This window comes from Leptodactylus fuscus, chromosome 5 (genome assembly GCF_031893055.1).
Source record: "Leptodactylus fuscus isolate aLepFus1 chromosome 5, aLepFus1.hap2, whole genome shotgun sequence".
Lineage (NCBI taxonomy): Eukaryota > Metazoa > Chordata > Amphibia > Anura > Leptodactylidae > Leptodactylus > Leptodactylus fuscus.
Genome location: NC_134269.1, coordinates 216,213,795 through 216,237,826, shown reverse-complemented (window position 1 = coordinate 216,237,826; position 24,032 = coordinate 216,213,795). Strand labels below are relative to the sequence as shown.

The window sequence follows — 24,032 nt, the reverse complement described above, 5'->3', positions numbered from 1 at the left end:
CCACTAGAATTTTTTGCATTTAGTTTTTACGGCGTTCGCTCTGCGTTCTACAGGACATGGCGGCTTTATCCGTCCGGTCATTACGATGAAGGAGATATAAGGCCATATGTATATAAGAATACATCAAAGAGCAGGAAGGAAACGCACAACTAGAGGAGCTGGGAGAAGGGGGGGAGGGGATGCAGTTCTTATAAATTCAGTAATAAGTTCGGTATTTTTTGGACCGATTTAAAAAAAAAAAAAAAAATTGCCAAATCGTTCGGGCCCATCAAATGAAATCAGTCCAGTCCTCTTTAAGAAGTTGCAGCCGTCTAGAAGCTTCCCCTGCTGGAAAGACACTAAATAATATAATGAACCTGCAACACACAGAACGGAACGAAACAGAACATGGTCAGTAAAATCACTGCCCCCTCTCCTGGCCACAGTCAGTACTGCAGAGAGGGAATAACAGTCATTAAAGGGGTATTCCCATATCTCTTGTGCTCGCTTCACTTCCTGGATTTCTCAGCACATTGGTGGGCAGGGTTTCACTTGCTCTGCTATGTTTGTAATGAGGGATTGGTTGTAAATGCATTACCACAGTATAAAACTGATGTAGCAGAGCTGGATTTGAGTCAGCTTGCTTTACATACAGATGTAACAGACTCCTAATCTCAGCCCTTATCAGCCAAATTCAATTAAACCGGCTGATAAGTGGAAAAGCTGAAGATAGACAGCATAATAACCCCGGAGCTCTCACCTCCCCCCTCCCCTATCTGAGGAGCTCCTTGCTTGTCCCTCCTGAGAGCAGGCAGCTACCTCTCTTGACAAATGAGCAGATAAGCCCAGTGGCCATAGAAACGCAGTGTCAACAATGAAGTGAATAAATTAAGATAGCGGCCAAACAAAGCAGTTTTGATAAAGCAATGTATTTAGGAAAAGTCTTAAATCCACATAAACTAGCAGTATAGATAGGATGCTTGTGATGGGACAACCCCTTTAATACGGTCTGAACAAGCGACACAAGAGCAGCGTCTTACAGGGTGAACAAGGTCCCACATGTGATCCATTGTGCAAAGTCGTTCAGGCATATCAAAAATCATAACATATCTTCTAATTGTAATTCTGGAAGGACCACCAATGAGGCCGCGCCCCCCCATAGAATAACAGGCCTGACTTGTATCCAAGTGAATGTGGCGATTTTTACATTAAAGGGATTCAATATGGCAGCAGAACACATTAAAGGGATTCAATATGGCAGCAGAACACGTTAAAGGGATTCAATATGGTGAAAGAACACGTTAAAAAGATTCAATATGGCAGCAGAACACGTTAAAGGGATTCAATATGGTAGCAGAACACGGTAAAGGGATTCAACATGGCAGCAGAACACGTTAAAGGGATTCAATGTGGCAGCAGAAGACGTTAAAGGGATTCAATATGGCTTCAGAACACGTTAAAGGGATTCAATATGGCAGCAGAATACGTTAAAGGGATTCAATATGGCAGCAGAAGACGTTAAAGGGATTCAATATGGCAGCAGAAGACGTTAAAGGGATTCAATGTGGCAGCAGAAGACGTTAAAGGGATTCAATATGGCGAAAGAACACGTTAAAGGGATTCAATATGACAGCAGAACACGTTAAAGGGATTGAATATGGCAGCAGAACACGTTAAAGGGATTGAATATGGCGAAAGAACACGTTAAAGGGATTCAATATGGCAGCAGAACACGTTAAAGGGATTCAATATGGCAGCAGAACACGTTAAAGGGATTCAATATGGCAGCAGAACACGTTAAAGGGATTCAATATGGCAGCAGAACACGTTAAAGGGATTCAATATGGCAGCAGAACACGTTAAAGGGATTCAATATGGCAGCAGAACACGTTAAAGGGATTCAATATGGCAGCAGAACACGTTAAAGGGATTCAATATGGCAGCAGAACACGTTAAAGGGATTCAATATGGCAGCAAGAAGCCTCGTCATCCTGGAGGACAACATCAAATTTGGCAAGCTTGGCCCGATAATCCTCCCAGAACCGGACATCTACAGTCAGCGGATCCCCCCATTCTCTATGGAACGCTTATGTTAATGGTAACATCGGAGAGATTACACTTTCGCTTGGTGTCACGTTTTGGAGCCCACGTAAGTCCTGAGATATGGCGGCGCTTTAGATGGGATATTTGCTAGTTCAATCGGTTTACCGATCCCACTCCTGAAATTCAATGAGATGAACGTGTCGGCGTTTTACGAGGACGAGACAAAGCAGTTCATTACTCGGCGCGGTCTCTTATCTCCGCTCATTTGTTACCATAAGTCAGCCTGACGTTTACGGCTCGCTCTGACATTTGTTGCTCCGGTTATTTATGTTTTATAACAACAAAGACAGTTTTGTAAGATTAAAGAATCTGTTATTTCTAGAATAAAACTTCTGTTAGTCAATAATTCATGAAGCGAGCCCTTCCATCAGATGGGACGGATTGTGCGCTAAAGATGAAGTCTGATCCCTCGAGTGGCAGAAAGTTATAGGGATCAGATGGGAGAAGAAGCGCAAGTTTCTCATGGAAGAAGTAGAGGGGTCAGAAACCTCCAGAACTTGTGCCGTGGTCGGTACCTTATATATAACAGGGGAGAAGTGTGAGAAAGACTAGTCAAAGGGCTGCAAATAAAGCAAATGTAAGAAGACAATATGGCAGCAGAAAGCGTTAAAGGGATTCAATATGGCAGCAGAACACATTAAAGGGATTCAATATGGCAGCAGAACACGTTAAAGGGATTCAATATGCAGAACACGATAAAGGGCTTCAATACGGCAGTAGAACATGTTAAAGGGATTCAATACGGCAGCAGAACACGCTAAAGGGATTCAATACGGCAGCAGAACACGCTAAAGGGATTCAATATGGCAGCAGAACACGTTAAAGGGATGCAATATGGCAGCAGAACACGTTAAAAAGATTCAATATGGCAGCAGAACACGGTAAAGGGATTCAATATGACAGCAGAACACGTTAAAAAGATTCAATATGGCAGCAGAACACGTTAAAGGGATGCAATATGGCAGCAGAACACGTTAAAAAGATTCAATATGGCAGCAGAACACGGTAAAGGGATTCAATATGGCAGCAGAACACGTTAAAGGGATGCAATATGGCAGCAGAACACGTTAAAAAGATTCAATATGGCAGCAGAACACGGTAAAGGGATTCAATATGACAGCAGAACACGTTAAAAAGATTCAATATGGCAGCAGAACACGTTAAAGGGATTCACTACGGCAGCAGAACACGTTAAAAAGATTCAATATGGCAGCAGAGCACGTTAAAGGGATTCAGTATGGCAGCAGAACACACTAAGGATTCAATATGGCAGCAGAACACATTAAAGGGATACAATATGGCAATAGAACATGTTAAATGGATTCAATATGGCAGCAGAAGATGTTAAAGGGATTGAATATGGCAGCAGAACACGTTAAAGGGATACAATATGGCAGCAGAACACGTTAAACGGATTCAATATGGCAGCAGAACACGTTAAATGGATTCAATATGGCAGCAGAACACGTTAAACGGATTCAATATGGCAGTAGAACACGTTAAAGGGCTTCTATCATTAGAATCCCTTTTTCTATAAACACCATGTCGGAATAGTCTTTGGAAAGACTGCTCTTCTCTTACCTTTCTTTTTCTGATCTGTTCCACCACTCCTGAGACTCTCCAGCGTCACCCGTCTTCTTCTGCCGACGCCTCTCCGCCATGTCATCAGCCATTGAGTCTGCATTTGGGATCCCAATCCCGCGCATGCTCAGTCGGCTCTGCAACGTTGCAATGTCTGTGGGCCATTTTCCTGTGGCCAAACGGAGGCTAGTGTAAAAGGCCACAGGAAAATGGCCGAACAGACATGCCCAGAACTATGGTGCCATGGCAGAACCGACTGAGCATGCGCGGGATTTGGATCCTAAACGCAGACTCGTCATCTGATGACACAACGGAGAGGCATCGGCAGAAGAGGACAGGGGTGTCACTGGAGAGTAAACCAAGCGTATATGTAAAGAGTATTAAAATATATGTAAATGAATTCCAGATACTACACGTCTTATAGTAGAGACCTGCACACGACTATCAGCTGATTTTGAGGATTTTGCTTCTCATTGTTTTCAATGGCGGACGCTTCTCTGTTCCAGCAGCTTCTATGGCTGATCACCCGCAGAATCCGCAGCGAGGATCAGTCTAAAGAGTAAAACTGGATTTGGAATAGAATCTGATGCGGAAAACCAAACTCCATGTTCCATTGTGTGACCTGAGCCTTATGTCACTATATGACAATTGCTGTGGTTGTAAACATAAAGGATAAGAGCATAAAACTGAAGACAAACACACCAAGAACTGTCACATGACTATTTATTTACACTGTATAGGCCTATAAAGAGTCTTAGTATAAAGAAAACCGCCCTGCCGTGTCCTCCATGATGTGACCGCACAGGGAAAAGGGATCAAAACTGTCTTGTCTTTGTCCAATCGAATATATGAGAAAGTTGTGTCGTTGCTTCTCATGTCATCTTGTCCGTTTCTGGATTTCTTCTACTAAATACTCCCTGGGAATGTTAACCTAAAAAAAAAAATAAAAAAAAAAAATATAGCAGCCAATAGGTGATGTATAGCTAATGACTGGCATGGATGACACAGAGCTCAGCTTCTCTCCTCTATCATATAACCCTATATAACACACAGCTCAGCTTCTCTCCTCTATCATATAACCCTATATATCACAGAGCTCAGCTTCTCTCCTCTATCATATAACCCTATATATCACACAGCTCAGCTTCTCTCCTCTATCCTATACCCCTATATATCACAGAGCTCAGCTTCTCTCCTCTATCCTATACCCCTATATATCACACAGCTCAGCTTCTCTCCTCTATCCTATAACCCTATATATCACACAGCTCAGCTTCTCTCCTCTATCCTATAACCCTATATATCACAGAGCTCAGCTTCTCTCCTCTATCCTATACCCCTATATATCACAGAGCTCAGCTTCTCTCCTCTATCGTATAACCCCTATATATCACAGAGCTCAGCTTCTCTCCTCTATAATATAACCCTATATATCACAGAGCTCAGCTTCTCTCCTCTATAATATAACCCTATATATCACAGAGCTCAGCTTCTCTCCTCTATCCTATACCCCTATATATCACAGAGCTCAGCTTCTCTCCTCTATCCTATACCCCTATATATCACACAGCTCAGCTTCTCTCCTCTATCCTATACCCCTATATATCACACAGCTCAGCTTCTCTCCTCTATCCTATACCCCTATATATCACAGAGCTCAGCTTCTCTCCTCTATCGTATAACCCCTATATATCACAGAGCTCAGCTTCTCTCCTCTATAATATAACCCTATATATCACACAGCTCAGCTTCTCTCCTCTATCCTATAACCCTATATATCACACAGCTCAGCTTCTCTCCTCTATCCTATACCCCTATATATCACAGAGCTCAGCTTCTCTCCTCTATCATATAACCCTATATATCACACAGCTCAGCTTCTCTCCTCTATCCTATAACCCTATATATCACAGAGCTCAGCTTCTCTCCTCTATCATATAACCCTATATATCACACAGCTCAGCTTCTCTCCTCTATCATATAACCCCTATATATCACACAGCTCAGCTTCTCTCCTCTATCCTATATCCCTATATATCACAGAGCTCAGCTTCTCTCCTCTATCATATAACCCTATATATCACAGAGCTCAGCTTCTCTCCTCTATCCTATACCCCTATATATCACACAGCTCAGCTTCTCTCCTCTATCCTATACCCCTATATATCACAGAGCTCAGCTTCTCTCCTCTATCCTATACCCCTATATATCACACAGCTCAGCTTCTCTCCTCTATCCTATACCCCTATATATCACACAGCTCAGCTTCTCTCCTCTATCCTATAACCCTATATATCACAGAGCTCAGCTTCTCTCCTCTATCCTATAACCCTATATATCACAGAGCTCAGCTTCTCTCCTCTATCCTATAACCCTATATATCACAGAGCTCAGCTTCTCTCCTCTATCCTATACCCCTATATATCACAGAGCTCAGCTTCTCTCCTCTATCCTATAACCCTATATATCACAGAGCTCAGCTTCTCTCCTCTATCCTATAACCCTATATATCACAGAGCTCAGCTTCTCTCCTCTATCCTATAACCCTATATATCACACAGCTCAGCTTCTCTCCTCTATATTACAATGACATATATGTATACCTCCTCTCGTGTTGTAACATCTCTGAGCTTTACTACTCCATCTTTAAGTTCCTGCTCCCCGATAATGGCCACCAGGGGGATGCCGGCCCTCTCACAGTATTGCAGCTGTGCCAGTAGTTTAGGGTTTTTCTTGTGCAGCATTTCTGCCTATATCGGTGAGAATAAAGACACGCCATCAATAAAACATGATCTATATTTACATACATGACCCTACATATGACTGACACATCACACACGCACAGGACAGACTCACTTTAACGCCCGAGCTCCAGAGCGCAGCGATAAGTCTCATCCTCTCGTCCAGATAATGCGGCTGCGCCGAGGCCACCAAGACTTGGGTTTCTGTGGTTCGGATATTCTTAAAAGATTCCTACCGAAAAGTTGAAACATCAGTCACGTGACTTCTAAAATAATCTGACAAGTTACCATAAAAAAATGGATCGTAAAGGTAAGACCAAAGGAGACCCCTCCAATCAATGAAACAGGCCAGAAAGAGCCACCTATAGCTCAGGACTAAGACCTAATGACTGGGGTCCTATCCTCTGCGTCAGCCCTTTAAAGGGGACCTCTTACCACCTCCACCAATTCTGGTTCTTGGTATCTATTAATAGTTGCTGCTCCAATGATTCCAGCTCAGTTGGAATTTTCTCTCTATCCCACACCATTCCTGAGTAACAAAGTGCAGGTAGTTTTGTGCCTGATGTGTTATTCAAGCTCTATAATGTTAGGTGGGCGGTGTCAGGCAGGGCGCGTGATTCAGATATCCAATCAGAGGCAGTGTCAGACCGCTTGTCTGCTCTTAACTGAAACCGCCCACCTATATCAGACAGTAACACTAACAGCATCGATGACTCAGGAATGGTGGGGGCTAGAGAAAAAATTCCAATTGTGCCAGAATCAGTGAAACAGTGACTATTGACGGATGCTAAGAACTAGAGGTGGAAGGAACACTTTAAGGCTAAGGTCCCTATCCCTAGGATAGGTGGTCAATAAGTGATAGGTGGGGACTCATGCCGATCAGCTGTTTGAAGAGACTGCAGCGTTCCTGAGCGCTCCGGCCTCTTCCCTGTGCCGATGATATTATGCTGACTGATCACATGGTACAGCAGCAGCTCAGTCCCATTCAAGTGAATGTGGCTAAGCTGCAGTACCAAGCACGGCCCCAATGATATGTGGGGCGCTATGCTGATATACAAGTCCCAGACAACCCCTTAAATCCAACATTCATATACAATCTCTCTACGTCAGACATTTTCCTCTTACCTCGGCTTTCTTCTCGGCTATAGACAGTATTCTCTCAATTCCAATGCTGATCCCCACGCACGGTACTCTTCTGCCCTTGGCATCAAACATACCCACCAGGTCATCATAGCGCCCCCCGGCAGCTATGCTGCCAAACCCCGTTATCCCGTCAGTATCACCATCTTGTCCACTATGGGATCCTTCTGGGTTTTCAAGCAGTACAGCTTCATAGATGACTCCGGTGTAGTAATCCAAACCACGGGCCAGGCCCAGGTCAAAGGAGACCTAGGGGAGAAATGACAAGAAGATGGTAACTTACAGGGAGTTCCAGGAATTTGACATTCAAGACCTATCCTTAAAATAGGTCATCAATATCAGATCGGTCTGATCATTCAGGACCCCTACTGATCAGCACCAGGCATACAGCATTCTGAACCTTCTTCTTCCTACACTGTATAGTTGGCAGCTGATCAGTGAGGGTGCCGGGGATCAGACCTCCACAGATTGGATACTGACAAGTAGGTCATCAATATCAGATCAGGCGGATGATCTAGGACCCCTACTGATCAGCACCAGGCATACAGCATTCTGAACCTTCTTCTTCCTACACTGTATAGTTGGCAGCTGATCAGTGAGGGTGCCAGGGATCAGACCTCCACAGATTGGATACTGACAAGTAGGTCATCCATATCAGATCAGTCTGATCATCTAGAACCCCTACTGATCAGCATCAGACATATAGCGTTCTGAGCCTTGTTCTTCCTACACGGTGTAGTTATGAGATCAGAGGCAGCTGATCAGTGAGGGTGTCGGGGATCAGACCTCTACAGATTTGATACTGACGGGTAGGTCATCAATATCAGATCGGTGGGGAAGGGAGTCTGGTCATCCCAAACCCCTACTGATCAGCACCAGACATACAGAGTTCTGTGCCTTCTTCTTTCTACACTGTGTAGTTATGAGATCAGAGGCAGCTGATCAGTGGGGGTGCCGCAGATCAGACCTCTAAAGATTTGATACTGACAAGTAGGTCATAAATATAAGATCGATCTGATCATCCAAGACCCCTACTGATCAGCACCAGGCATACAGTGTTCTGAGCCACCTTCTTCCTACACTGTATAGTTGGCAGCTGATCAGTGAGGGTGCCGGGGATCAGACCTCCACAGATTTGATACTGACGGGTAGGTCATCAATATCAGATTGGTCTGATCATCCAGGACCCCTACTGATTAGCACCAGACATACAGCGTTTTGAGCCTTCTGCTTTCTACACTGTGTAGTTATGAGATCAGAGACAGCTGATCAGTGGGGGTGCTGGGGATGAGACCTCCACAGATTTGATACTGATGGGTAGGTCTTCAATATCAAATTCCCTAAAACCCCCTTCAACTAAAGACCAGGGTCCAAGACAGAGAATGTGAGTCAGATGCGATACAAATAGTGTTTTATGGCCCTACCTTATCTGCAACCCCAAAGATTTCCAAGTAGTGGTGAAGTAGCTTAAGGTCGCCCAGCGCTTCCATTGCCATTGTGCTCTGAGAAACCATCGAATCCTTCCCCAATTGTTCTAGTAGGGCCCGGCCGCCTGCAGAAAACAATTCACATTACATTCTATACATCACACTTTGTGACATGGATGGATCATATAAATGGGGCAGCGGTACCCGCGCCTTGGTGGTGGAGACAGAAGAGGACCCTATGCCATATAGGAAGACCCCAGGGTTATACACCTCACATGGTAGGTCGGGGCCCTGCTATTGACTTTACCCTGGGGCCCCCTGTACTTGACAGTAGGTATGCCAGGGGCCAGTGATTTTTTTGGCGTCCTCTTCGAGCCTTTTGTGGAAGCCGCCGAAATCATTCACACGTGATGTGCCAGCATTATAACACGTAGGGACTTGTTCTGGCGCAAGTCCTCACCGCACATGACCGCTGAGGTCAATCAGCGGCCTAAGGAAAGTTCCCGGGATGTCACTCACATGTGCGGGGAGGATTTATGCCAGAACAAGACCCTGGGCACCAGTGGACCGGACAATGGCGGGAGACACCGAAAAGTTGGGGACTATCATGATGGGCTGTGGGGGGTTGGTGTTTTGCCCCCTGCATGCAGCCTAACTGGATGAGACGCATTTGCACTACTGTTTATTACCATATCGACACCAGAGATAACCGCAGTACGGTCTTTGCTATCTCCGGTGCTCCCATTGACGCGAAAGGGAGCACAAGTGTGTCCCGTCCAGGCTGAATGCACAATGTGATCCGCACAATGTGATCCACAGGGCGGTTAGTGGTCAGATTCCCTCCAATCTTCTCTGGATAGAGGATAACTATGACGCCTTTAAGAAAATAATGTCTCATATCGAAATAGTTCGTATCCCTTTAAGAAGGCAAACCCAAAATCAGAAAGAACTGAATGAATGAATAATAAATCCATATTAGAGCGGGGTCTGCATTATTTACAGTGCACGTAGGGGCGACACACTCACCAGCGCATCATAAGGCAATTTTCTTCATTTACTCAAATGAGCCGGAACTTTTGTGCGCCTTGTATCTTGCATTCTGTAGAATACGTTTCCCCTGCCCAGGCTGGAGCATTTCCTTATTGGATCTATAATTTATGTCCGTTTCGATGTGCTGGGACTCTCCATTTTTCTGATGTATTTCCTCCGCCATAACTACACTTTAATTAGCTTCCACCAGATAAAATCTTTCCTCCAGCCCGAGACTCAATTATTCTGGGTTGCAACGTATGCAAAAAGAAGCGCTGAAGATACACAAAATGCCCTTTGCTCTCCCAGCGCACCATTTATCACCGGCACCTTTAAGAAGGGCTCCCGAGCTCCGTACCGTTAAGCCTGATGTATTCGCCCGCTCGGTCTACGGTCTCCGGACTCACATCCTTCTCTTCAATCATCTCCATCCTGACCTTGTCCCAAGGAATCTGAAACAAATCTGAAATACATAAGTTATTTGTCCTTTTTGCTTCGCAACGGTCTCAATTCTAGATGTCACCGAGAAGCCGTGCTATCACAACATTGTAAAAACCGGTCAAGCACAATGAATGACATCAGAACGGATATAAATAGAGGATTACGGCTCCTGTATCCAGGCACACGCTAATATCTGCAGCTCGGGGGGGGGGAAAAAGTTCTCGAAACGCGCCAGCACAAGGCCAGAGTTACGTGATATTCCTCCACGGACACAGAGACATTCATCATAGGGGAGCGGCTTTGTATCCTTGCCTGCGTCTTCTGGTGTCCTTAGATGTGTAATATTATTTATACTGTAATAACGTCCTCGCAACGTCGGATATTGATGTATAAGCCATTACAGAACGCTTCCTCCCAATAAAATTACCGAGATTACCTGGAAACAGAAGTCCCTGACTTGTCCTCTCGTGTGAAGTCGTTGAATATTCTATTCCGTCATTGTTCTGTTACCAAGGCCGGATAGATCCGACACAGACGGAAACGGTCACCCAGCTTTCCACGGAACACAGTATATAAATATACTATAGTATATAAGTATATGTATGGCTTGCCCCCATAGCCCAAAATGGAGACTAATGCGAGTTATTATGACCTATATACAATGTTGCGTAATATTTTGCCCACTGACATCCATCACCAGATTAGCATGATCACCCTGAGCATCGTAGTATTTTCTTTAGCCAGTTCTGTTCAGCTATTCCAAAGATATGAGCCCTTTTAATGTCTACTAGCCAACTGGGCCGTATCATTGTAACCACCCACTTGGCCAAAAATCTATAATATTTTGCCATCACCAGAACAGCGCGGTCACCACGAGCATTATGGTATTTTCCTTAGCCAGTTCTGTTCAGCTATTCCATAGATATAAGCCCTTTTAGCGTCTACTAGCCAAGTGGGCGGTAACATTGTAACCACCCACTTGGCCAAAAACCTATAATATGGTATGGTATGGTATGTGGTATCTTCTATATCCAAATCTGTTCAGCTATTCCAAAGACATAAGACCTTGTAGAGTTAGCCAAGTGGGCGGTAACATTGTCACCACCCACTTGGCCAAAAATCTATAATATTTTGCCATCACCAGATCGGCGCGGTCACCCTGAGCATTCTGGTATTTTCTTTAGCCAGTTCTGTTCAGCTATTCCAAAGATATAAGCCCTTTTAGCGTCTACTAGCCAATTGGGTGGTAACATTGTAACCACCCACTTGGCCAAAAATCTATAATAATTTGCCTATTGACATCCATCACCAGATCAGCGCAGTCACCCTGAGCATTGTGGTATCTTCTATATTCAAATCTGTTCAGCTATTCCATAGACATAAGACCTTGTAGAGTTAGCGAAGTGGACGGTAACATTGTAACCACCCACTTGGCCAAAAATCTATAATTTGCCTATTGAAATCCATCAACAGATTGGCGCGGTCACCCTGAGCATTGTGGTGTCTTCTATATCCAAATCTGTTCAGCTATTCCAAAGATATAAGCCCTTTTAGTGTCTACTAGCCAAGTGGGCGGTAACATTGTAACCACCCACTTGGCCAAAAACCTATAATAATTTGCCTATTGACATCCATCACCAGATCGGCACGGTCACCCTGAGCATTGTGGTATCTTCTATATCCAAATCTGTTCAGCTATTCCAAAGATATAAGCCCTTTCAGTGTCTACTAGCCAAGTGGGCGGTAACATTGTAACCACCCACTTGGCCAAAAATCTATAATATTTTGCCATCACCAGATCGGCGCAGTCACCCTGAGCATTGTGGTATTTTCTTTAGCCAGTTCTGTTCAGCTATTCTAAAGATATAAGCCCTTTTAGTGTCTACTAGCCAAGTTGGCGGTAACATTGTAACCACCCACTTGGCCAAAAATCTATAATAATTTGCCTATTGACATCCATCACCAGATTGGCGTGGTCATCCTGAGCATTGTGGTATTTTCTTTATTCAAATCTGTTCAGCTATTCCAAAGATATAAGCTTTTTTAGTGTCTACTAGCTAACCATCCACTCGGCCAAAAATCTATTGGATTGGTTGACTTTAAAGGGGCTTATTTTGTTGCCCACTCCCCCAACCATTCACAGATATCAGCAGGCAGAGTCTTCGTCTTTTCGGACCCCAACACTAGTGTGAACCTCATATAGCCCTAGTTACAGGCGGGGTAGTTACATAAGGGGGCGCTGTTCAAACTTTTTGCACGTGGGCCCCTCCACATCCCATTTCCAGGGACCTGAAGGCCCCATCTTGCCGTGGACGTGGCTCAAGACTCCTTGCTGAATAGGCTTGTTGTCCTGGGCTCCATATTGGGGGGAGGACAGGATCAGCACTTCTCTAATAGAGACGCATTACCAGCGCGGCTCCGCTGACACGTGGGAGCGACTCCGGTAAAAATAGGAACCACAGGGAGATAAGAGTCCACTAAGCAGAATACACGCGCTGCTAAAATAGCGTCTCTGCTCTCTGATGGCTCCAGGAGCGCGGCCAGGTACTGAAATATGAATGAGCCCTAATACCGAGCCGTCAAAATATTACTAAATGCAATGAAATCCCGAGCATCGCAACGGCAAAACCGCACTACCAGATCGAACCACTAGGTGGCACTCTAACTGCTCCAAAAACATCCCGATGGCCTTGTTATGGAGCGTTCTAAAGCGTATACAGTTTGTTTTTTCCATTGATGATGCATTATGTATATACGCCTCTCTATAGACTGCAACCGCCGCCTATAGAGGTTACGGAGCGTTGTCCTGTATCACACAGACTAAAGTCATAGTCAATGACAGGGCGCGTGCGAAGCAAAGACATGGTCTGTGCAGGGGAGTAGATAGGACCTGACATCTATTTTAGTGGATGCAATGGTGCTTATCTATAAAGGTGTTATCTTCTATTGTAATCCTATCTGTGATGTAAAGGAGGTGGCTGCTGCAAAACAGGATCTGACGTGGTTGTGTAAAACCAGCCTAAGATATTGCTCAAGCTCAGTGCACCAGCCTGATCACTATTCGGGGGACGGACTCCTAATAGCTATGATGGAGTCCTTGCCTTTCCCTGAAACACTGTCCCATCGTGCGTAGGACAAGACAGTATTTTTTACCCTTGGGGCGGAAAACCGATTTTATTTGTTGCATATTTGTCTTTCTGGAAAAGTCTGCCCCTTCCCCTCTGCGTTTTAACTAGTTGGGTTTGTTTACATGTAATTCTGCCAGGAGTAACTGTACAAGAGTAAGCAAACAGCTAAGAAAAGCCATAATAGACAAGATCCGAGGACACTGAACTGCAAATATAGGGCCGATACATGCAGGTACCCACTACATTCTAGCATGTACCATTGTGGAGGATGACAGCTTGTGCCCGACCCCATCTTGTGTCCCGTTCCTCACCGCCCAGAGCTCATCTCCCTCCTCTGTAGAAAATGGTTATCTATAACGGAACGAAAATTCTTCCACGCCGTATCCAATAGTTAAGTGCTGAAAGTGATACTCAGAGCCGACTGCGCTCACACCATGCAGGCAAGGAAAAGAGCAATCTCTGAACACGGTTGCTGTCTGTGAAGAATATCCCATCTGTAATCTCACGAGCAACCAAAGGTAGACAGAAGACTTTTCTTACATTGTAAGCTGTGAGATCTGCAGAATGTTAAGTCCTTTGCACAGAGGAAACAGTTTGCAGACAGGTGTTGAGTCTGCGAGGAGAATCAACCCCTCCCCTCTCCGACTAACCATTAAAGTGTGATACATTTTGGCCCAGAATGACATGATCTATTAAATGAGACCAAGCGACATCTATCCAGATCCAACCATAAATGCATCCAAGAGAAGTGCAGGCTCTCCGGAACCCGGCACTCTTCTTCTATCCAATGCACTACTGTGGCACGGGCAGACGCCATTGACAGGCAAATATGCTGACGTATAGGAATCAGCAGAATCTCTGGAGCCGACATATTAAGAAATGTGACCTCTGGCTGGAAGGTCATTTGGAACTTACTGTATACTATGGGGAAGAGCAACATTGTTACAAGACATGTGAAGGTGGGCAGTACTGTAACATAGGACCCCCGTGGCCCTCCTGCCAAGGCGGACTCATGTCCTCGATGTATTACATGGATGGCCATTCCTTAGAAGAGGCGACATAATGCTATAACTCCCTGGAGTGGAACGTCTTACTGTGAAAACATTCAGCATAAGCCGTGAAGGATGTGGGTCCCACCGCCTCCAGGTAGAGAATGAATGGTGGTGCTTGCACCGCTCTCTCCATTGACTTCTAAGCTGAACAAGCCTACAGAACCTAATGGAGGAAACCATGTGCGGCCCATCTCTCCGGTCATCCTCCACCTGTATGTGGCGGCAACCTCACAGAACTTGCAGTGGACCATCAATTGGTACAACAATGAGTGATCAAAGTAGCAAAACTGAGTAGGGTCCCTACCGTAGACATCAAAATTCAAGCGTGATTTTTTTTCCGTGTCCCCCTACAGATCCATGCAATGTAGCATCGTAATATCTGCAATGCTACAAAGTAATAGTATACTAACAATATTATTTACATGCACCAAATCTGTGGACAAACTACATTTCCCAGGATTCATCCTCCTGCTCTCACTCTCTGTATTTGGGTACTGAGCTTGTAAATGAAGCATCACAGCATCATGTGACCTCAGATGTGGGAGTGGTTTATAACCTATGATTTCATTGCAGAGGAGGGAGGGACACACAGAGGGTGAGAGCAGGCAGATGAATCCTGGGAAATGTAGTTTGTCGGATACATATTCCCTGTCCTTTTACATGCCACTTGTTCATGGCGATCTCTGCTCATACTAAGTAAGGGAGTGCAGTGGGCGGTCCTAAACGTCTTGCCTGTATATTTGTAGCAGTCAGTCACTAATTTGGACCGCCCACTGGACACAAAGGGATTGTAGTCTGGTGTTACTTTTTAAAGGGATTCTACCATTAAAATCTAATTTTTTTGTCCCTAACATGCAGGAATAGCCTTAAGAAAGGCTAGTCGTCTCCTACCTTTAGATGTCTTCTCCGCGCCGCCGTTCCATAGAAATTCCAGTTTTTGCCAGTATGCAAATGAGTTCTCTCGCAGCACTGGGGGCGGGCCCCAGCGCTCAAACAGCACTGGGGGCGTCCCCAATGCTGCAAGAGAACTCTCCAGCGACACCTCCATCTTCTTCAGGAACGGGTCTTCTTCCGGCGGTGGCTTCAAACTTCTAGGCCTCAGGCAGCCGACTGCGCATGCCCACGGCCACAATATTGAAAGCTTACAATACTGAGTCAGCAGCCATTTTCTTGTGGCTGGCAAGCATGCGCAGTTGGCTTTGAAGTTTGAAGCCACCCCCAGAAGAAGACCCGTTCCTGAAGAAGATGGAGGCGGCGCTGGAGAGTTCTCTCGCAGCATTGGGGACGCCCCCAGTGCTGTTTGAGCGCTGGGGCCCGCCCCCAGTGATGCGAGAGAACTCATTTGCATACCGGAGAAAACTGGGATTTCTATGGAACGGCGGTGCGGAGAAGACATCTAAAGGTAGGAGATGACTAGGCTTTCTTAAAGCTATTCCTACGTTTTTGATTTTAATGGTAGAATCCCTTTAATATTTTCGGGACTGGTTCTATTACATTGCAGGAAGCAGCCGTGCCCGTCATGTGTGAACTCCAACAAGCCCATGAACCTTTCAGAGCACGATGGGAGTTGTAGTTTCGCCGCCACGTCTTGCAGACCTCTGGAGAAGGAGCGGAAGGTATCCCATGCTGCATGATGCACGTCCCGCCAGAGCCCATCCATAATCCAAGGTTGTGGGTTATTCATACAACACCAGATTCTTATCCCTCACAAGATAATATCACTTTCTGCTTTGCCACTTTGTGGGGTTGGTTCAGCGACCAGAAAAGCTTCTCGTGACACTGATGTATCAGCTCTCACAAAAAGCGAGCAGCGGGTGTTATCTCGCGGGAGATTATATCAGGAGATTGATGAATCCTCCGCTCGGAGTAGGGAAAAAAAAGAAAAAATTGGTAAGAGACTTTGTAGCGCAGATCAATGTGTACTTTATCACAATGCGGCTGATGGAATATTCTGCATCTCTTGCATCATTACCAGCGCGCTCAATCATTACACACTTCAGCCGGGCCCGCGCCGAAAGATTAATATCGGCCCCGCGCGACTTAATCTATACCTGGCAGATGTGACATTAATTTGTGGCGGGCCCACTTTGTACTGAGTAATAGTTAGGCCTTAGGATGATGAATTTCTGATCGCTGTCTTGTTATCGGGAAAGGTCTCCGCATTCACCTGCCATGATTTATTCCACTGTTTGGCGATATGTTTTAGGGTTAATGCGTAAGAGTCCGAGTCTAGACCACAAGGCGCACGCGTAGCGGTCGGGTGTTTCTGCATTATCCTGATGGCTGCGTTCTTCACCTCCGCCATTAAAGGAGTTTTCCGGGGATTTCTGTGTCTCTGTGTGAGCTCCTGGCATCCTCTGCATTGGTTTACATGGGTAACTTCCTGCGGTCTTAACCTACAACTACCATGATCTGCCTCTTACTCCCTCCCTGTTTCCCTTGCTAGCCCACAGACTACTAAGCCCTAACTACCTATCCAACTAACTCAGTCCACCCTGCAACCCATCAAACTTACCTGTCTTCTGTGTCCCGGAGATCAGTTTCTTCTGTTCCGCCGGTTCCTTCTTGCGCATGCGTAGAAGGCGCTCTTCAATTCTGCCGGTGAAAGTACAATAGAGCTCTATTGCACAGGCGCTGGCAGAAGCGGAGGTAGTGATATTTGGTGTCAGAAGACTGGTAAGTATGATGGGAGGGGTTATCGGTGATGCTTCGTTTCTGGAAACGCGGAAATGGAATGTTGTTAATCCAGTTTCCGTGTTTCCAGAAACGAATTGCCACCAATACTCCCCCATCATACTTACCAGTCTTCTGGCACCAAATGTCACTTCCTCCACTTCTGCCTGCGCCTGCGCAATAGAGCTCTATTGTACGCTCACCGGCAGAATTGAAGAGCGCCTTCCACGCATGCGCAAGAAGGAGGCGGCGAGACAGAAGAAGCTGATCTCCGGCACACAGAAGACAGGTAAGTATGATGGGTTGCGTTGTGGACGGAGTTCGTTTGGTAGGTAGGTAGGGCTAGTAGTCTGTGGGCTAGCTAGGGAAACAGGGAGGGAGTAAGAGGCAGATCATGGTAGTTGTAGGTTAAGACAGCGGGAAGTTACCCATGTAAATACAGATTTTTTTTAAGTTAGGTGGGGGAGGGGGTTTAGTGTACTGTTTAATTTTTAATTCATCCCGGACAACCCCTTTAACAGCTTCAAGTATTGGTGATTATACTGTGTATATACAAGAAAGATACCATAGCTGTCACCTGAATCATAAAGGACCAGCAGTGATACGAGCATGAAGTGAGAACGTGGAGCCCTGTTATTACCTATATTCAATGTACTGGGGCCAAAGATAGACACTGACCTTTCTTCCCCTTAAAGGGGTTATATGGAAGTAATAAAGTTCACCAGTCCATTTATTAGTAATTTACACATCAGTCTCCCAGGGCTCTGTTCATTATGGAGGGCTGCGGGGGAGGCCAGAAGTCTAGTTTCTCTGTCTCCCCTGCAGCCACTCCGAGCCTGTGACATCATTGACTCCACCCGGACTCGGGCCACAGCTCCTTTCAGTAGAATAAAGTCGGACATGTGACCTAGAGTCCGAGCGGCTGTACGTGAGACAGAGGAACCAGAAGTTTGGCCTCCCCCGCAGCCCTCCGCAAATATAATGGATCCAGGGGACTGTGGTGTACATCAATAATAAAGTTTAGCTGGGAATGCACTGGAACATATTATTACTCTCCAGATATCCCTTTAAGGAGAGATTATCATATATCCAGTGAAATCTCTGCTCTTTCTTTGTTAAAACGTCAAGGGGGAGGTCCTGTCAGTGATCAGCGGTAGTCTATACCCACGATCATAGAGAGAACGGAGATAAATTCTTAATTTTTTGCAAGATCCAAGTCATATAATGCATAGAGAGTCTTATTTCCTATGTACGCACTGTGCGTTATCTAAAAAGGTGTCCAAAAATGTAGGTGACCTTGAATGTACATTTACCTTGCCCAACTTGTCAATGGAGGTGCACACGGTCTTGAACTTGTCGTCTGGAACGCCACATGTTGTGAGGAGTCCGTAGAGAAGTCTTCTGTCATTCACCTTTTGGAACCCAAAACACACACGATAAGTAAGGAAGAAGAAATCGGACAACGGACAATGCTGCAATTTCGAAAACCATTGCAAAAATCTGCAGCGCAAATGCTGCAATTCCAAAAACCCTTACGAAAATCTACAGCGCAAATGCTACCATTTCGAAAACCGTTGCAAAAATCTGCAGCGCAAAATGCTACGATTTCAAAAAACGCTGTGAAAATCTGGCGCAAATGCTGCGATTTTAAAAACCCTCACGAAAATCTGCAGTAGAAATGCTGCAATTTCAAGGACCGTTGAGAAAATCTGCAGTGCAAATGTTGCGATTTGAAAAACCCTTGCGAAAATCTACAGCGCAAATGCTACCATTTCTAAAACTGTTGCAAAAATCTGCAGCGCAAAATGCTACAATTCCAAAAAAGCTGTGAAAATCTGTGGCACAAATGCTGAAATTTCAAGGACCGTTGCAAAAATCTGCAGTGCAAATGCTGCAATTCGAAAAACCCTTACGAAAATCTACAGCGCAAATGCTACCATTTCGAAAACCGTTGTGAAAATCTGCAGCGCAAATGGTACGATTCCAAAAACTGTTGCCAAAACCTGCAGTGCAAATGCTACGATTTCAAAAAACACTGCGAAAATCTGTGGCACAAATGCTGCGATTTTAAAAACCTTTGCGAAAATCCGCAGTAGAAATGCTGCAATTTCAAGGACCGTTGCAAAAATCTGCAGTGCAAATGTTGCGATTCGAAAAACCCTTGCAAAAATCTACAGCGCAAATGCTACCATTTTGAAAACCGTTGCAAAAATCTGCAGCGCAAAATGCTACGATTTCAAAAATGCTGCAAAAATGTGTGGTGCAAATGCTGCAATTTCAACGACCGTTGCAAAAATCTGCAGGGTAAATGCTGCGATTCGAAAAACCCTTGCGAAAATGTACATCGCAAATGCTGTTTCGAAAACTGCTGTGAAAATCTGCAGCGCAAATGCTATGTATGCTACGCTGTGTTTTTGTAAATTGCACCATGTCAATTATACCTATGGAAATGCAGGCGGCAGTTTTTCGGCTGAGTCTCGCTACGTGGGGGCCTTAAGGAAACAATAAACCTGCAAGTCTATACCTTTCTACAATCAGATAGCAAGTCTGTCTTCATTGCACGCGGACAGATAAAGAAATACATTTTGGGGCCGAGACGTTCGATCCAAATACGTTCCAGAAGTTGGAAGCGTTATCAGAGCTGGTGATAATGACTCTTTGCAGCGTGCAGCGAATGAAGGTGCTGTGTCAGAACGTTCCAAGAACATTCCATTTATTACCAATTACACATTCCCCAGAAAGAGCAGAGGATGCAGAAACCTCCCCGGAACGCCGGACGCAAAAACATCTGTATTTCGCTTCATTCCACTAAGTGTGAGCTTTATTTGTTTCACATCAGCACTTACCTTAATAAGAAAGTCTCCCAGTTCCAGCTGGCTGAGGATCTCATACATAATCTTCAGACACTCGGCGTCAGGGAGCAGGGGGTCGTAGTGTCCAGCAATGTCAAAATCCTGCCATGAATATGCATGGAGGGATCAATAGAGACAGGCCGAGCCATGCAAGATAGATGGGGTCACATTTTAGATCTCATACATTTTAAAGGAGGTAAAGAGTATGACAAACATTGTTTTCATAATGACGGATGGTTAGGCGGTATATCATGTACACACGTCGGCGATAGAGTCTGGGGACAGTCACAAAGCAGCGTCCCGTCCAGTCTAGGTGATAGGATGGACCACACATAGGTCATGTCTAAATAGGAAGCTTAGAATTTTATCCAGCCCCATATGATACATGATACCGACACCCGGACCCTGGACAGATCAGATGTACTTGCAGCTTTCGGGTGCCAGCATTGCATGGGGAGCGCACTCAGGCTGCAATTCCCTAGAACCACCACTATAGAGTGAATGGGGCTGCTGCGCCGCTCCCAATACTTAAAGAGTAGCGCCTGCACGCATTTCACGACCACTGTTGTATCTTCCAACACCCAGAGGCTGCGGGAACAGCTAATCTGTCTTGGGTCTGGTTGTCGGACCCCACAGATCGCATACTAAAGACCTAAAAGTCATTGTGGGGCCGGAAAACCTTTGAACTCCAGTATTTCTTTATTAAACAAACACTATCCTGGAAAGAGTTTTTTCTGTGCAGATAGATAGGTTAGAATCACCAGAACCCAGCTGTGCAGATAGATAGGTTAGTGTCACCAGAACCCAGCTGTGCAGATAGATAGGTTAGAATCACCAGAACCCAGCTGTGCAGATAGATAGGTTAGAATCACCAGAACCCAGCTGTGCAGATAGATAGGTTAGAATCACCAGAACCCAGCTGTGCAGATAGATAGGTTAGTGTCACCAGAACCCAGCTGTGCAGATAGATAGGTTAGAATCACCAGAACCCAGCTGTGCAGATAGATAGGTTAGCGTCACCAGAACCCAGCTGTGCAGATAGATAGGATAGTGTCACCAGAACCCAGCTGTGCAGATAGATAGGTTATTGTCACCAGAACCCAGCTGTGCAGATAGATAGGTTAGAATCACCAGAACCCAGCTGTGCAGATAGATAGGTTAGCGTCACCAGAACCCAGCTGTGCAGATAGATAGGTTATTGTCACCAGAACCCAGCTGTGCAGATAGATAGGTTAGAATCACCAGAACCCAGCTGTGCAGACAAATAGGTTAGTGTCACCAGAACCCAGCTGTGCAGATAGATAGGTTAGTGTCACCAGAATCCAGCTGTGCAGATAGATAGGTTAGTGTCACCAGAACCCAGCTGTGCAGATAGATAGGTTAGTGTCACCAGAACCCAGCTGTGCAGATAGATAGGTTAGTGTCACCAGAAACCAGCTGTGCAGATAGATAGGTTAGTGTCTCAGGTCTGGTTGTCGGACCCCACAGATCGCATACTAAAGACCTAAAAGTCATGGTGGGGCCGGAAAACACCAGTATTTCTTTATTAAACAAACACTGTCCCGGAGAGAGTTCTGGAAGCCCCAGAGCATCACGATACAAAGTCTATTATACTATAATCTATAGGAAAATGAATAATAATACATGATAAATGATTATATAGATACTCACACATTGATAAAACTCTCTGTAGCGCCCCCTGCCTGGATTGTCCCGCCTGTAAACTTTTGAGATCTGGTAGCGTTTCATGTGACTGATCTTATTCATGGCCAAATATCGTGCAAAGGGAACCTTGTATAGTGGGGTCAAGGAAATGACATGTTATAGTTATAGACGCAATGTATAAAGGTAGCCTATCAGCAGAAGCCAGGAGATCAGCCCAGTCCCGCAGATAGATAGGTTAGGGTCACCTGAATCAAATGGGGTTCTCCCATTGTGAATCGGTGAATGCGCAGTAAGGACCCGTAAACACAATATTACAATTGTATCATTCAATGTTGCAGCAGTCGGATGTATTCTGCTGCAAATAGTATATACCTACCCAGCTGCGGAATCCGTGGCAGGATCGAGCAGGACGCTTATTTTTTCCCCACGTCCTGCTCCAATCGCTGCCGCCCATTGAAAACATCAGGAAGCAAAATCGGGGCTGAATGCGCAGCTGATTTATCAATGGCAGATACTGCTGTGTGAATGGGCTCCAACTCTTCCACAAGGTAGTGACAGAGGGTTACAGAAGGATACAGTCAGGTCATAGCGCAAGGACAGCTGCTCCCCTCCCTGATCTTTCAGGTCATAGATAAGTTTGGAATCTTCTCCATATTTCCCAATCAGAGTTTCCTGCAACATTGTCAAGGAGTTTAGTAAGAGGAACAAATCTAACAAGAAACAACATCATCCTAGGAGACGGCAAAAAAGTAAAAAAATTAGCTTAGAAACAGCTATGCAGTGCAGATAGATAGGTTAGAATCACCAGAACCCAGCTGTGCAGATAGATAGGTTAGTGTCACCAGAACCCAGCTGTGCAGATAGATAGGTTAGGGTCACCAGAACCCAGATCTACAGATAGATAGGTTAGGGTCACCAGAACCCAGATCTACAGATAGATAGGTTAGTGTCACCAGAACCCAGCAGTGCCGATAGATAGGTTATTGTCACCAGAACCCAGCTGTGCAGATAGATAGGTTAGTGTCACTAGAACCCAGCTGTGCAGATAGATAGGTTAGTGTCACCAGAACCCAGCTGTGCAGATAGATAGGTTAGTGTCACCAGAACCCAGCTGTGCAGATAGATAGGTTAGTGTCACCAGAACCCAGCTGTGCAGATAGATAGGTTAGTGTCAAGAGAACCCAGCTGTGCAGATAGATAGGTTAGGGTCACCAGAACCCAGATCTACAGATAGATAGGTTAGGGTCACCAGAACCCAGATCTACAGATAGATAGGTTAGGGTCACCAGAACCCAGATCTACAGATAGATAGGTTAGTGTCACCAGAACCCAGCTATGCAGATACGTTAGTGTCACCAGAACCCAGCTGTGCAGATAGATAGGTTAGTGTCATTAGAATCCAGCTGTGCAGATAGATAGGTTAGAATCACCAAAACCCAGATTTGCTTAACAAAAATGATTCCTTTTAATTATATTCAACATTTCACATTCTATAAATGAATTAGATGTTAGTTTGTTACATTGTTACAATCACTGGCATTCTAATGAATTAGAGGATCCTGATGAAGACCTGGAGGCTGCCGCAACAACTGATATTAGACCCCCACTGATCACATACTGATGACCTATCCCGTAGAAGGGTCATCAATATTAAAAACCCATTAGGGGGTCGGAAAAACCAGTTTATTCTTGAAGCCTAGAAATTAGTCCAGGTTATCGCGATCATCATTCTTATCATTTCACCATCAATTTCTCCATAAACCTCTACGAAAAAAGACATCAAACCCTTCAGGGGGCAGAAGCCAATACCTCTTTTTATGGCGCCTAGGACGCGCAGAAGGCGATCGAGCGGGCGGCGGAGCGTGGCGCAATCTACATTGCATGTGCAATACGGGAAAATTGTCATCTTCTAAATCATATTTACGCCGTTATAGATCCGTCCTATAGGAAGGAAAGATGGCGGCTCTTCGGTAACAGGAAGAATGTCACCGCCACCTTCTTACGACCTTTATTACCGTTGACAGCCCAGCTAGAACATTACGCCATAGATCATATCGCCCGGGCCTACGTGTTTTTAAATTGACTTGCGCTCGAGGGTCTCGCGTCTGGGCGTATTTGGGGAAAAAAAAGTGATATAAAGAGGTCACGGGAGGGATTATAAATCTGGAGAGTAGGATTCATAATTTATCAGGATATCACATTAGGTAAGTTGTGATCGCGC

At 45.2% G+C, this 24,032-nt stretch overlaps 1 protein-coding gene across 1 annotated transcript in view; it reads right to left on the bottom strand.

The window, feature by feature from the left end:
• Nucleotides 1–4,399: 4,399 nt before the first annotated feature.
• LOC142204144 (histidine--tRNA ligase, cytoplasmic-like) overlaps nucleotides 4,400–24,032 on the bottom strand; it is a 28,431-nt gene continuing 8,798 nt past the window's right edge. Inside the window, exons 5-14 of the mRNA XM_075275423.1 lie at nucleotides 22,388–22,483; nucleotides 21,818–21,937; nucleotides 20,141–20,248; nucleotides 18,608–18,706; nucleotides 10,359–10,452; nucleotides 8,969–9,096; nucleotides 7,530–7,793; nucleotides 6,520–6,636; nucleotides 6,267–6,413; nucleotides 4,400–4,594 (exon numbers count right to left, since the gene is read on the bottom strand). Of these exons, the coding sequence (XP_075131524.1) occupies nucleotides 4,541–4,594; nucleotides 6,267–6,413; nucleotides 6,520–6,636; nucleotides 7,530–7,793; nucleotides 8,969–9,096; nucleotides 10,359–10,452; nucleotides 18,608–18,706; nucleotides 20,141–20,248; nucleotides 21,818–21,937; nucleotides 22,388–22,483 (1,227 nt within the window). The 3' untranslated portion in view covers nucleotides 4,400–4,540. The remainder of the gene's footprint in view (nucleotides 4,595–6,266; nucleotides 6,414–6,519; nucleotides 6,637–7,529; nucleotides 7,794–8,968; nucleotides 9,097–10,358; nucleotides 10,453–18,607; nucleotides 18,707–20,140; nucleotides 20,249–21,817; nucleotides 21,938–22,387; nucleotides 22,484–24,032) is intronic.